Raw genomic sequence first — 13,506 nt, 5'->3', positions numbered from 1 at the left:
GCTGGGCTGCTGACCTGGTTCATGCCGGCGTTGGCGAAGAGCAGCGTGGGGTCGTCCAGGGGGATGGTGGAGGAGGAGTGCACATACTGGTGCTCATGGCGACGGAAGAAGTCGATGAACTTCTCTCGGATCTGGGCTGCGGTCAGCGAGGAGTCCATGATGAAAGGGCTGCTAGCACGCGACTGCTGAGAGAGAGAGAGAGAGAAAGAGAGAGAGAGAGAGAGAGAGAGAGCGAGAGCGAGAGCGAGAGAGCGAGTGAGAGAGAGAGAGAGAGACAGAGACAGACAGACAGTACACACACACAAGGTTAGAACAAGCACGGGCAGTCTAGTGGAAAGTTCAAGATAAAAGGACAGAGCTACTAGCACAAGATTGTGAGCGAGAGAGAGAGGTGTGCAAACACACACACACACGCACGCACGCACGCGCACACGCACGTCAAGTTAGGACAAGACAGACCACCAGGGAGGCGAGAGGGTTCCAGGTGTGTCGTGTGCAATTAATAATAATAATGACAGGCCAAGCACTAATTGGTACAGAAAGATGCCACTAGAGTCAGTGTGTTAGGCACAGATGCTGCACTGCACTGGTCCGATCTACCAAGGAACCATGCAAACAGCCTTACAGGTAAAATCAAGCACCTGTCCATCTACTGAAATCTCTAGTCATATCGATCTTATAATCCACGGCTACAAGGGTGTGCCATTACATTATTGCCATTCGGGAAATTATTCACTTAAAACTAGGAATGTGTCCCTGTGACAATGACAATGGAGATTGTATATTGTATGGAGGTTTTTTTGGATAGTTTGGCCCCAAAGACCAACAGTAACGGTTGGGAAATGGCAAAATCTGAAAACGACCCCAGTGTGTGAATGACAAGGAGGTTGTTTCATCAGCAGGCTCATGATTGGCTGGTTTACACCTGCTGTATAGCCTAGGGAGAGGCTCGACATTAAACAGACACACACACACACACACACACACACACACACACACACACACACGCACGCACGCACACACACACGCACACGCACACGCACACACGCACACGCACACGCACACAAAAAGACTGGTCAAACCTCATTTTTACCCGTTAAAATATAATTTGTGGTGTGGGAAAGGAATGTGCCTGGGGGAGGAGAGCTAACATGGATACCTGCACCGCTATTCAAAATAAATTAAATAAAAAATAAAATAAAAAAAACTGTAGTGTATAGTACACATCTTACTGAATTTTTGGCTTTTCACAGGAAATGTTTAGGACAGTGCCAGCGCTGGCCCTTCCGTGGCTCAAGCTCAAGCACTGCACTGCTACACTACACTACACTGCACTGCACTGCTACACCGGCGACCCGCTTCCATTCTGGCCTGGGTCCTTTGACGACCCGACCCCATCACCCTCCCCATTCACTTCCTGTCTACCTCTTAACTGGCATGGTTATTCTCTTTCCTGGTTGCTCTCCCCGGTCTCCTGCACACACACACACACACACACACACACACACACACACACACACACACACACACACACACACACACACACACACACACACACACACACACACACACACACACACACACACACACACACACACACACACACACACACACGCTCTTTCTTGTGGGGCTATTTATTTTCCATCACCTGATCCTCAGCTGTGGCACATCCAGTCCTTCACCTGTGCTCACAGGTTAAAACCCCCTGGGGCAGAAGCAATGGAATGGCCTAATTCGACAGCCATGGATGTTTGGGGGTGGTGTGGGGGATGTTTGGTTTAGGCGGGGTCCTCAGAGGAAAGCGGTGCGAAGTAAACATGCCACCTAGGTCCCTTTCTTACCTACGCCACCCCCTGCACTGACAACCACAGGCAGCCAGGCACACAAACATCTCCAATCCTCAAGCCAACCTCAGCCCCTCATGATAAGGAAGCTTAGCACACACACACTGCGGTTGCAAGTCACTGCGGAGAAGAGCACAGATGCCCGGGACCTCTAATCACTACACTGCTGACTATTCTGTCATTAACAGCGGCTGCAATGTCATGTCAGCAAGCCTGTGCTGTCTGGGTTGCACTCCCCTACAACAGCAAGACAAATTTCATGCCATTTTAACACATAATAATTAGAGAAGAAACTGAGTGTCGAGGTTTTGTTTGAGTCGATGCAAACTCTTCAACTTCACACGTGCTACAGGAGAAAAACAAACAAACATTCAAGACAATGAACACAGCCTCTACAGCAAAGCCTCTGTCTCCAAATTGACTTGTTAGTCGAATGCAAAATGCAGTTGCTTGCTGTAAAGGTGTCAAAACAGCGCAGCACCTGTGAGCTGTTTGAGCTGTTCACCTGACAGCACCCCAAAACTTTGGCACATAACACAGTGAGATGCAGACCCATCAGTGGCACCTACACAGTACATACAATGGAAGAAGTGTCATATTGTATAAAACGCCTACTACAACATTACTCTCAAACGCATTCTACCTTGGGCTTAGCAGCTACATCTCAAGTGACTTAAGAGTCGTAATTCTGCGAGAAATGTGTGTAATTAATCATCTGTGAAAACGTGATTATAACCAAACGCCCAACACTGGTTTATGATGATGTGCAACGTGTGTTCCCTGAATTAGCTACACAGCCTAGCCAAAGCCTATGTTGCTGACAGCTGACAGACTCAGTAGGAGAGAGCCCTTACCAGTTGAATATCAGTGCTAACAGTGGTAAATAAGACATGGTGTAAAAGGGCAGTTTCTGTCCGAAATCATGTTCTGGAAGGATATAGTTCTGGCTTCTGCAGTGAAAGCTATCGACCACCTGGCCACAAAGATAGCTTCGGTAGCTAACAACTGTCTGCCAAAGCCCACCACTGATCATTCATTGGGTTAGCTGCACTGCGTGCTAATCGCATGACCGGTTTACAGATATGATACAGCTCTAAAACCGCACAATTGTTGATGGAATATATACTACTATCACGAACATTATAGCAGCGTACAGTAGAAAGATTTAACAATTCCTGTAATACTTACAGTTATTCTGCCCGACACTTCTGTCTCCAGTCACACTGTTTCTCCACGCCGGTACACTCGAAGAGAGAGACCAACGTCGCTTACCAAAGTAGAAATCCGATTGGTTAGTTAGTCGACAGCGCCCGAAAAAGTCTTATCTGATTGGTTAAATGAGTTTTCCATCTCACTCTTCCGCCAGGTTGCATCATGCAGTACTGGCGATTTTTGCTTTGAAACAGAGCACTTTCGCCATTCATAGTTGAGTTTGTATGTGCTAAGTGTATAAGTTAAAATGTATTTAATTCAAAATTATAAGCACGCTGTAAAATGGTAACCTAAACAACTAATGCGCTTTTAATATGCCATCTGGATCTGTCATTTCAATTGATCAAGCATTAAAGGTGCACTGTGTAATATTTTTTTAGTAGTTTGTTTCATGCTGCCCATTCACAAATGTTACCTTTTTCATGAACGCTTACCAACAACAACAACAAGTTCTAAGTATTCATTATGACTGGGGAAATTGCACATTTCATACATGAAAATGGCGATCTTCTCCACTGTCTGCCATTTTGAACTTCAGACATTTCATAAGTTCACTCTCTGAAAATTGGATTAAGCATGTATGCACAGCATACATCTTCACTCTCGCAGGAGAGTGGCTGTCCCTCGCAGTGGACTGATCATCAAAGTGCTTCACGGGGTCCGCAGGGAACTTAAGAAGCTGAGAGACTACGTGGCGTATTGGGCAACATCGCTGGCCGTGGTGCTGAAGTACTGCCACGGCCGAGAAATGTCTACGCAGCAAACTTTCTCGAGCTCAGGAGTACGGGGCGGGGCACCACTGACAGCTCGGGCAGTATCTGCACCGGCAGATAGGCTATGTGTGAACTCTGAGTGGACACCCCCCGGCAGATGATGGTTGGAGAGCAATGGAGCGAGGTGAACTGGAAGCCAGGGCAAAACACCGGCATCTTCGTTCTCGCTGGAGAACGGACTTCTCATGATCGTGCCGCTCTCGCGGTGGACTTATCATCAAGGTGCTTCACTGGGTCCGCAGGGACCACGGCACTCAAGAAGCTGAGAGATTACGTGGCGTATTGCAAGACACCTGAGATCGAACAGAGGTAGAAGGGAGGCGAAAGGGGAGGTGGTGGGTACGAGTGAGAAAGAAATTTTTTGATGAAACAGGTGAGTGGAGAATAAATGCTGGATAGTTAATCAAGGGGCGTTCCAATTTTTCTGTACGCTGAAATTCCACCGAATGACAGCAGAGCGGAGAATGAGATGCAGCTGGTTAAATAGGCGTGCCTATCTTTTCGCGCTGAATTCAGGCGAATGAGAGTTGAGTAGAGAACAGAATGCAGGTGGTAAATTAGGCATGCCCAAATTTCATTACGCTTCTCTTGAACTTTCCTTTTTAACAAAATGTGCATTTTACCTGCAAAATTCACTGTTTGGTCATGCAGGTAAATGTTGGTTCATTATTTCGGAAATATTCATGAAAAGATCACATTGGTAGTAGCCTAGACAGCTCAGTTTCAATGAGCAGCATTGCAATACCTACTTTGGCCACCATCCTACACAGTGCACCTTTAAAAGCAAAATGAAATCAAGTCTAAAATAACCAACACAATAGTGCATTTAAGTTGCTGTTGTTCATTGACATGAATTACTGAATGATTATTTGTCATAATTAAGCTTCAGTATAAACGATTGGCTCCTTGCAAGAAATGGGGTGCGTTTTTGATGGCGCAATGCTGCCCAAGCTGAGCAGCGCCCATGCCCACTGCGACCCGCGTGAAGCATCCTGGTTAGAAATTTTGTCCAAGACACGGCATGGGAGTGACTTCAACATTGCACCATCACGAAAGCAGCCGCTGCGGGAGAGTCACTGCGCTGGCATGGCACCTCACGTCATTCATCGTGAATAGAGCTCACAAGTGGGTGACATCAAGTTGTATGTGCCGTGTAGCCTGCAGAGCTGGTGTGTGTGTAGGGGGATGTGTGTGTGTGCGTGTGTGTGTGTGTGTGTGTGTGTGTGTGCGTGCGTGCGTGCGTGCGTGCGTGCGTGCGTGCGTGCGTGCGTGCGTGCGTGCGTGTGTGTGTGTGTGTGTGTGTGTGTGTGTGTGTGTTTTGAGTTAGTGCAGGTATTTTGTGTAGTCACAGTACAGTGATGGCAGAGTGGGTTGAGTCTTCAGCATCCTGATTGCTTGGTGTATGAAGCTGTTTGCAAGTCTGGTGGTAAGGGAGTGGAGGGCAGGATGCTGAACAGTTTGTGTGCCGAGTGGCTTGTGTCCTTGATAGTCATCAGCGCTATGCGGATGAGGCGGGTGGCTTGTGTCCTTGATAGTCATCAGCGCTATGCGGATGAGGCGAGTGGCTTGTGTCCTTGATAGTCATCAGCGCTATGCGGATGAGGCGAGTGGCTTGTGTCCTTGATAGTCATCAGCGCTATGCGGATGAGCCGAGTGGCTTGTGTCCTTGATAGTCATCAGCGCTATGCGGATGAGGCGGGTGGTGTAAATCACCTGCAGGGAGGGGAGTGGTGCTCCAATGACCTTCTTTGCTGTATTCACAACATGCTGGATGGTATTCCTGTTTTGTTCCGTGCAGCTTCCTCCCCACACTGCGATGCAGCTGGACAAGATGCTCTCAATAGCTCCTCTATGTTGTCATGATGGAGGGTGTAGCACTTGCCTTCTTCAGTTTGCGCAAGAAGTAGAGGGGCTGTTGGGCTTTCTTCGCCAGTGATGTTGTGTTGGTGGTCCAGGAAAGGTCATTGCTGATGTGCACTCCAAGGAATTTCGTGCTGCTCACTCTCTCCACAGCATCACCGTCGATGGTCAGTGGTGGCAGCTGTTTTTTGCCCCTCTAAAAGTTGACAATCTCCTTGATCTTGCTGACATTCAGCAGGACGTTGCCTCGTCGCCCTTAGTGATGAGGCCCACCAGTGTTGTGTCGTCCGCAAACTTCACCAGATGGTTGGTGCTGTGCATCGTTGTGCAGTCATGTGTCAGCAGAATACTGTACAGAAGAGACTACAATGGCATAAAACAGCTTTAAAAAGAGTTAAATATTTCCTCTGCTAGCATGTTAGCTGGCAGGCATATGGTCAGTTTAAAATGGCTGACCATCACACCCTGTCGTCGGACAGTCAGACCCTGTGTGCATCCCAATATGTGTCCTTGCCTCCTCCACTTGTGCTTGTCTCCTCGTCCCGCCTCCTGGCCCCTCCTCTGTGGAGAAAACTATAAAGTTTCCCAGCTGCCAGCCTCGCCACAACAACTTTTGAGGGACTGTTTTTCATTCACCATCCCAATTGCAAATGAGAAAAAAGACTTTACAATTGAGCTTTTGCAAGATATTGAAATATAATGCTGTTGTCAGTGATGTCATCATGACGAGAAGCAAGTGGAGGAGACAAGTGGAGGAGGCAAGGTCACATATTGGGATGCACCCCCTATCACACGTCAGACCCTATCACGTCTGGCCCTGTCAGTGTATGGGTTTCTGCTGCCATCTACTGGTCAAATCAAGTAACAACAGCAACGTTGTTATGCATTACTTCAAGCATAAAAATAAGTCAACTGTTTAACTGCACACTCATGATTGAGGTTATTGAAAGAAGGGTGTGTTGTGATTCTGTGCGTGGAGTGGAGGTGTCTAGTAGAGATGGGTTGAGGCCATCTTGGGGCTGTCACAACCTTACAATAGTAATTTGCTCTGTTGATTAGCTCCTCCCACTGCACCTGTCTCTTGTCAACCCTGTTGGGAATTGTTTAAATAGGTGCATTCGAGATGTGTCAACGCATGCATGCACATTTAGACAGCAATGCACCCTGGATGGAAAATGCTGCATGACGGTTAGATTTCCTGTCAAACTTCGAAATTTCGTCGGCGTTGCGTTGACGATGTGACATGTCACATGGTGTCAAACTATCGCGGGATGAATGCGGCTGTAGTCAGATCTTGCAACCGCTGCAGTTGCTTATCCCCTTCAACGCTTGTCGACGGACTGCCTCCGAGGTCACGCGCCCATGAACTGGTTGGTCAACAACTCACTCACATGTGTATATGGGTCTTGTCTCACACAGGTACACAAGTTTGCGCAGGTCCCCACTTCAGCTCCTCCTCACTGCCTGTCCCCCCACTCCTCACACGTGGTGTGTTAGTAGAGCAAACCGGTGCGAGCTCATCGTCTCGTTCATATTTGTGGCCCACTGCAAATGCGCTGTATTTAATAACACCCACATCGTGACAACAAGTTCTCGCTCACGTGCTTCCGTCAATGTTGATCGACAGCATAGAACTCGTATTCACCTATTGTAGCTCAGTAGTTGGGATCATTGTGAACAGAGAAAGCACTGATGATGGCAGCAACCTGAAACGTCTGCTCTACTCTCCTCTGAGAATAATAAACAAACTCCTTGTGCTTTACTTTAGTGTCTTATTTAGTGTGCGAACCTGCTCCCACTTCGAAATATCTTCCCCATCAGTGACCAAGATTGAGCCATCATATGTAGCCCCATAATGCACGCTGTACCATCTGAGGCACGCTGTATTAATTGAAATGTTAATTACTTAATTAAACTAGACATAATCTGTAATCTGTCTGTTATATCTAATTAAAGTGATTTATTGGTAAAGTATGATTTCGTTGTCATACATTACGCTGTTATTTTTTTGACCAGCAGATGACAGCAGAAACCCAGATACTGTGAAATAAATATGGGCAAATGATCTGCAATGAAATGCAGATCAGAAAGGACGACACAGCATCACAGCACAACAGAGGAGAGACATGGAAGGACAAGAAACTAAAGAGGAAGACCATCGATGAGCTGAGTGAGAGAGCAAAGGCATACACACAAGTTATGGAGAGAGCAGTAGAAAAGAAGAAGGCTTAGAGTAAGGCTGTTTTTCCACAGGCAGAACAGGTCCAGCACCAGAACCAGGTCCACAGGCCTATCACAACCAGGCAGGCAACTAGGCAATTGCTTATAGGGCCCCATGGTATGGAGTGGTTATGTACTTGTATTCAAATGACAGTAATGACAACTTTGTGAGTGAGGCGAAACCTCCCTAAATTCAATGACCAAAAAGTGCAATGATACTGCCATCAAAATCTCTCTGTCGAGGGGAACCCTACCCATTAGTCATAGAAGAAGAGAGGGGCCCCAAGTCTCTCTTTGCCTAGGGCCTCTAAATACCTTGAAACGGGCCTGCAGGTCCAGCACCAGGGCCATGTCCAGCACCGGAGTGAGAGGCCAGTGTCAGAAATTGAAAATTGTTTGAAATTGTGTCTGTTGGTGTTACTAAGCCACAGATGAATAATGGATTTAACCCTTTCGTGGACACTTAATTAAACACCAATCAAAAAGAAAGTATTTTCCAAATACACTTCAAACCACAAGTTGGGTCATCTTTTAAGTCCACTGCATGATAGAATAATATAATCTCCATCAACAACCACAGTCTTAGATACTGGATCCTAAATCCAAGATGGCGGACAATATTAGAAATAATACTCAACTAACCCTACATTACACTTACCTAACCCTAACCCTAACCCTAACCCTCTGGAATATTTGTCACATCACACACATTTATTACACAGGATATATGCAGATATAGAAAATACCTTCTGAGCACATATTGAGGATTTTTTTTTTACAAAATTGTATCGAAATTGGTTCAGTAGGCCTACATTTTGCTCTGTGTGTTCAATCATATAGGACTATTTAATAAGTTGGATCTGTGTCGTGCACAGACATTCTCATTTTTTACCATTTCATCATTTCTAAATCAGTACTTGGACATTATTAGGGGTTATCATCTCCACCAACCCCAACTAACTTTTTCCACATGTTCACATATACCTACAGTGGTGCTCATATGTTTACATACCCCAGCAGAATGTACACTTTCTTGGGGATTTCTCACAAAATATGAGGGATTACACATACACAATCGTCAACAAAGCGTATATTCTGCTGGGGTATGTAAACATATGAGCACCACTGTATATGTAGGCCTACAGTATGCGGTACGGAGCGCAATATTTGACCTCTGTATTTGAAAATGTCTGGTTACGGCCCTGGTTATAACTACTGTGTAATGTTAAATGTTAAATGTTCATTTGTACTGTATTTATTATTGTCCATTGTTACCAGTCCATCACTGTTACCTGTCCTGTCTTGCACTTTATGTCAGTCTGAAAAATGTCAGTTTTGTATAGGCTATGTCTTGTCCTGGCATGGTATAGAGAGAAAAGGTCATTTCATTTTTCCTTGTATGTCTTGTGCATATGATGAAAGTGACAATAATAGCGGACTTGACTTGACTTGACTACTGTATATTCTCCAAACATCCACGCTATACCATCCCATATAACCATATCAGTCTGTAGCCTCTTACTGCAGATGGGGTCACCGGCGGTAGCCTCGCGAGCCATCCTACGTACTTCCGCCAAAGGATTGGCTCCACTACTGTAAATACATAAATACGAAATGAAATGGTAGTATTATGGGATGGTCAGGACCAGGCTACGCCGGCGGGCCTATTCACTATTTGCTGAAAAGGCTCAACTACATTATAACAACATGAGGAGAGCCTTAAGTAACAAATGAAGACATAGCCATTAGGTGACAGTAAAGTTATAACATAGGCTCTGCGTTAAGGGATTTTTAACAGGATGAGACAGAACAGATGCTAAACAAACATGAACAATAATCCCTTTGGTAGATATTTTCATGTCTTCTTTCCCCTTTAATGATTACCTGGACACAAGCTGGCAGCAGTCAGCCCATATATAGCCCCAAAAGTGCACCTTGACAGCGAGAACATTTATTTTAGTGGACTTTCAGCACCACCAACTGGTCAAACTTATCTGCCAAGTCTGGTCCTCAAGGATCTCAAACGGGATTTTATTTTCTCATTCCAAATTCTTGCTGAAAATGTGGCTGATGGCGGATTTATAGTCATGTTGTTTGCAGTAGCAGATGAGTGCTATACAACTGACCACAAGGTGGCAGTGGTGTTCAGTAAGTGTCCAAGAGGGCTTGTTGGTGAGCAGCAGGGAGCCTTGCAGTTATTAGCGTACATGAGCCAATGAACATTTAGCAACAAAGAAATTGCCTGCAGTCTGTGCAGCTTTCACTATATTAGTCCTCCTTAGTCCTCTTAATTATGCATATTAGTAAGGTTTTTGGCACCTTAGGAACATAGCTAAAATAAAGTTAAGGACATTGTATGCAAACAGGATTTAGAGAGAGAAATCCATGCCTTTATTACCAGTAGAGTTGACTATTGCAATACCCTACTTAAAGGTCTTCCCCACAAGTCACTTAGGCAGGTGCTGCAGAATCCTAACTAGGCCTAACATAAAGAAAAGAGATCACATCTCTGCAGTACTTAGGTCACTACTGGCTACCAGTGAGATTTAGAGTTAATTTTAAAACTCTTCTGATAGTTTATGTCATTAAATGGCTTAGGCCCAGTGGTGTAGTCTACGTAGAACGCAGGTATGTGCAGTATACCCACCTCAAAATGTCAGGGATGTCAGTATACCCACCTCAAATTGATTCAGTATTTAGAATAGCTAGCACAGTATACCCACTTTAATAATGCTCAAATATACAGTATACCCACTTTAAAAAAAAGTAGACAACACCACTGCTTTGGCCCTAAATATTTTGTACTAGAGCAATATCATCCACATAGATATAACGGTAGTCATTATGCTGCAAAATGCTGGAACCAGTCCAAATTAGAACTGCCCCAACAGTATCTTGTTTTAAAAAGAAATGAAAGTGTTTTTTTCCCCATCAGCCTTTGGTGATAGTTAGTATCTACTATCTACAATGCAATATAGTTTTTCTATGGGTTGCTGCTATGCTCTGTTCTCTGGCCTTCCAGCAAGCACAACAAGGAGTGCACATCTTGTCCACTGGCTGCAGCTAGTGTATTGCTGAGAGCAAAGAAGTACAGCCATATTACATCTATTCTAGCCTCTCTCCACTGGCTGCCAATACAAGCAAGGGCTGATTTCAACTTGCAGAGCATTAAACAGTCTTTGTCCAACCTATTTAGGCGAGCTCTTTAAGCCCAATATACCAGTACGCCCACTGCACTTTGCAAATGCTTGTCTTTTAAGTATCCCGTCAGTGTTAAAGAAATCAGCAGGTCATAGAGCATTTGGCAACATTGTGGAATGGCCGCCCACGTGATATTAGAGATGCTGGCTCTGTGGACATTTTTGAAGCCAGGCTGAAAACATTCATGTTCTCTAAATATTTTAGTTGGTCAATTGTATGTTTGATTAAATTGTATTGTAGCCTTATTAATTATTAGTTCATCATTGTATTTTTATTTCCAATCTGAAATGTTATCCACTTTTGATGTAACTTTGATCCCTTAATTTCTGCTTATGTCATTTGTGTTTACTCTCATCTTATCTTTTAATATTTCAATATTGTATAATATTAATCATAAAGTGTTCTGAGACCAACGTATGGTGATACCACACAACAATAAATTGGAAACGAATTGAACTGAATTGATTGATTGGCAGCAATTTCTAACATGATGTATGTGCATTTTTTTTTAGCAATTACATACATTCAGGGTTGAAGTCCTACAGCACTTTAGCTCAAGGGTTTTGTGTTGCGTTGTGCTTTTTTTGTTCTATGGAAATATTGTTTGCAGTAGCCTACTTATTGCAATTTATGGAACAAACCAGCTATGATATATTAGAACAATGAGGTATGGAAGTTAATGTTTTCTTTATATAAAAAAAACCTTTATTCATCATTTAAAAGTTGTTGATAATTCCACACATATGAACACAGTTCACATAAGAAATACAGAAAAGTGGGGCAATATATTTTCATTCCATACAAAAATAGCTTATTTTGAAACATTTCACTCACACTTTACTACATTCATTCCATTCCATGCCATTCAACAAAAAATCCACTCATTCCATTTCACACAAATAAAAAACAAAATAAACTCAACATATTTACATGGCGTGCAGCTCGAGTTAGTGTTTGCCCACCCTTGCAGCATGATCGCTCTCCCCCAGTTTGTCTGTGGTGTTGGTGGTGATCACCTTCTCCTCCAGGTGCGCCTCTGTGCCGAGCAGCTTGTCCCAGTGGCTGAAGAACGGCGCAAAGTTGGTGGCTGGCCTCTGGTGGTGCATGTCGTGCGCCGGCGCTCCTCCCAGCAGCCCGAGCGGCACCAGGCGGTGCAGAGCGCAAGGCAGGTCGTAGCCGACGTGGTCCTCCACCGACAGCCAGACGCTGAAGAGCGTGAGCAGCCAGGCGGTGAGCGGGTGCAGCCCGAGCAGGACGGGGTCCACGCTGCTCCAGAACCCGATGGACATGAGCTCGGCGGCGCTCAGCTGCTGCGTTGACCAGGAGAAGGGCGAGTAGTACTCGTGGTGGACGGCGTGCACCCACCTGTACAGGTGCGGGTTGCGGTGGTGCACCACGTGCCAGATGAAGTACTGGGCGTCGAAGACCAGGAGGGCGCCCAGCGCCCCGCTGAACACCTGCCACACGGTGGGGGCGTGGAGAGGCAGGGCAGGCGGCGGCACCAGCAGCCCGTGGATGACGACCAGCGGCAGCACGAACACCAGGTGGTTGTAGACGGCCGTGCCCAGGCTCCGCAGCATCATGCGCAGCGTGGGCCGCCGGTCGCGCTGGATCTTGTAGCGGTGGACGGCGGGGAGCCTCTCCTCGCCCAGCAGGTCGAAGGCGGCGAACGGGAGGCTGAAGAGGAGGTAGCCGGAGAAGGCCAGCAGCACGGGGAAGAAGGGAGAGGAGACCAGGGAGAAGTGGTGCAGGAGGAGGTGGTCCCACAGGGGCTGCAGGAGCAGACTGGAGGAGGAGGAGGAGGAGGAGGAGGAGGAGGAGTGGTGGTGGCAAGCGGGCAGCTTCAGGGAGACCTCAGAGGAGGTGGAGGTGGAGGTGTTCCACCACGTGCTGTTCCCGGTGGTGGAGATATCTGAGGTGGAGAACCAGGCATTGGTGGTGGTGGTGGTGGTGGTGGTGGTGGTGGTGGTGGTGTTGAGGATGTTGTTGGGGTTGGCAGTGGTAGTATAGGTGGCCCAGAGATGGCTCTCGGTGGCGTTGGACATCTTGGTGGTGATTGGCCTGTCTCTGCTCTGCTGTGCTGTGCTTGCTGTGGTCTGGTGCTGACAGAGTGTGAATGACTGATCCCCTTTTTATTTATACTGTACTAGAGGTGGACCTGTAAACCCCTCTCTAGAGCCGTGATGCGGGCTACAGTGGCTGCCACTTTCCCACCAAACCTCCGACCCTCCCACCTACAGTACAGCACCACCTCCCGCCCCCGCCCCATGGCCCCCCCGCCCCATGGCCCAACCACTACACCGCCACCCTTCCCATCTCCCACCCTCCTTCCTCCCAGCCTCCTTCCTCCCACCCCCCACCCTCCTTCAACTACACTTCCACCTCCTCCTCCTCCC

At 46.4% G+C, this 13,506-nt stretch overlaps 2 protein-coding genes across 5 annotated transcripts in view; both read right to left on the bottom strand.

Moving 5' to 3' along the window:
* Nucleotides 1-3,103, bottom strand: part of aars1 (alanyl-tRNA synthetase 1) — a 32,948-nt gene extending 29,845 nt beyond the window's left edge. The window contains exons 1-3 of one of the 4 annotated variants that reach the window (XM_063197710.1): nt 3,033-3,102; nt 2,326-2,409; nt 15-185 (exon numbers count right to left, since the gene is read on the bottom strand). In XM_063197710.1, coding sequence (XP_063053780.1) covers nt 15-185; nt 2,326-2,400 — 246 coding nt within the window. In that variant the 5' untranslated portion in view covers nt 2,401-2,409; nt 3,033-3,102. Of the gene's footprint in view, nt 1-14; nt 186-2,325; nt 2,410-3,032 lie in introns of all 4 variants that reach the window. The other 3 variants (XM_063197711.1, XM_063197712.1, XM_063197713.1) reach the window with 3 other exon arrangements.
* An 8,715-nt stretch (nt 3,104-11,818) lies between these two features.
* Nucleotides 11,819-13,203, bottom strand: ch25hl1.1 (cholesterol 25-hydroxylase like 1, tandem duplicate 1). The gene has a single exon (XM_063197722.1). It carries the CDS (start codon nt 13,153-13,155, stop codon nt 12,058-12,060), a length of 1,098 nt encoding a protein of 365 aa, XP_063053792.1. The 5' UTR covers nt 13,156-13,203; the 3' UTR covers nt 11,819-12,057.
* Between the last annotated feature and the right edge of the window lie 303 nt (nt 13,204-13,506).

This window comes from Engraulis encrasicolus, chromosome 4 (assembly GCF_034702125.1).
Source record: "Engraulis encrasicolus isolate BLACKSEA-1 chromosome 4, IST_EnEncr_1.0, whole genome shotgun sequence".
Classification (NCBI taxonomy): Eukaryota; Metazoa; Chordata; class Actinopteri; order Clupeiformes; family Engraulidae; genus Engraulis; species Engraulis encrasicolus.
Note: the sequence above shows the minus strand (reverse complement) of the source record. Positions and strands in the feature narration are given on the sequence as shown.

Bases quoted from the DNA above. Each gene is read 5' to 3' on its own strand.
- ch25hl1.1 (XM_063197722.1), bottom strand. From the start codon at position 13,155: ATGTCCAACGCCACCGAGAGCCATCTCTGGGCCACCTATACTACCACT.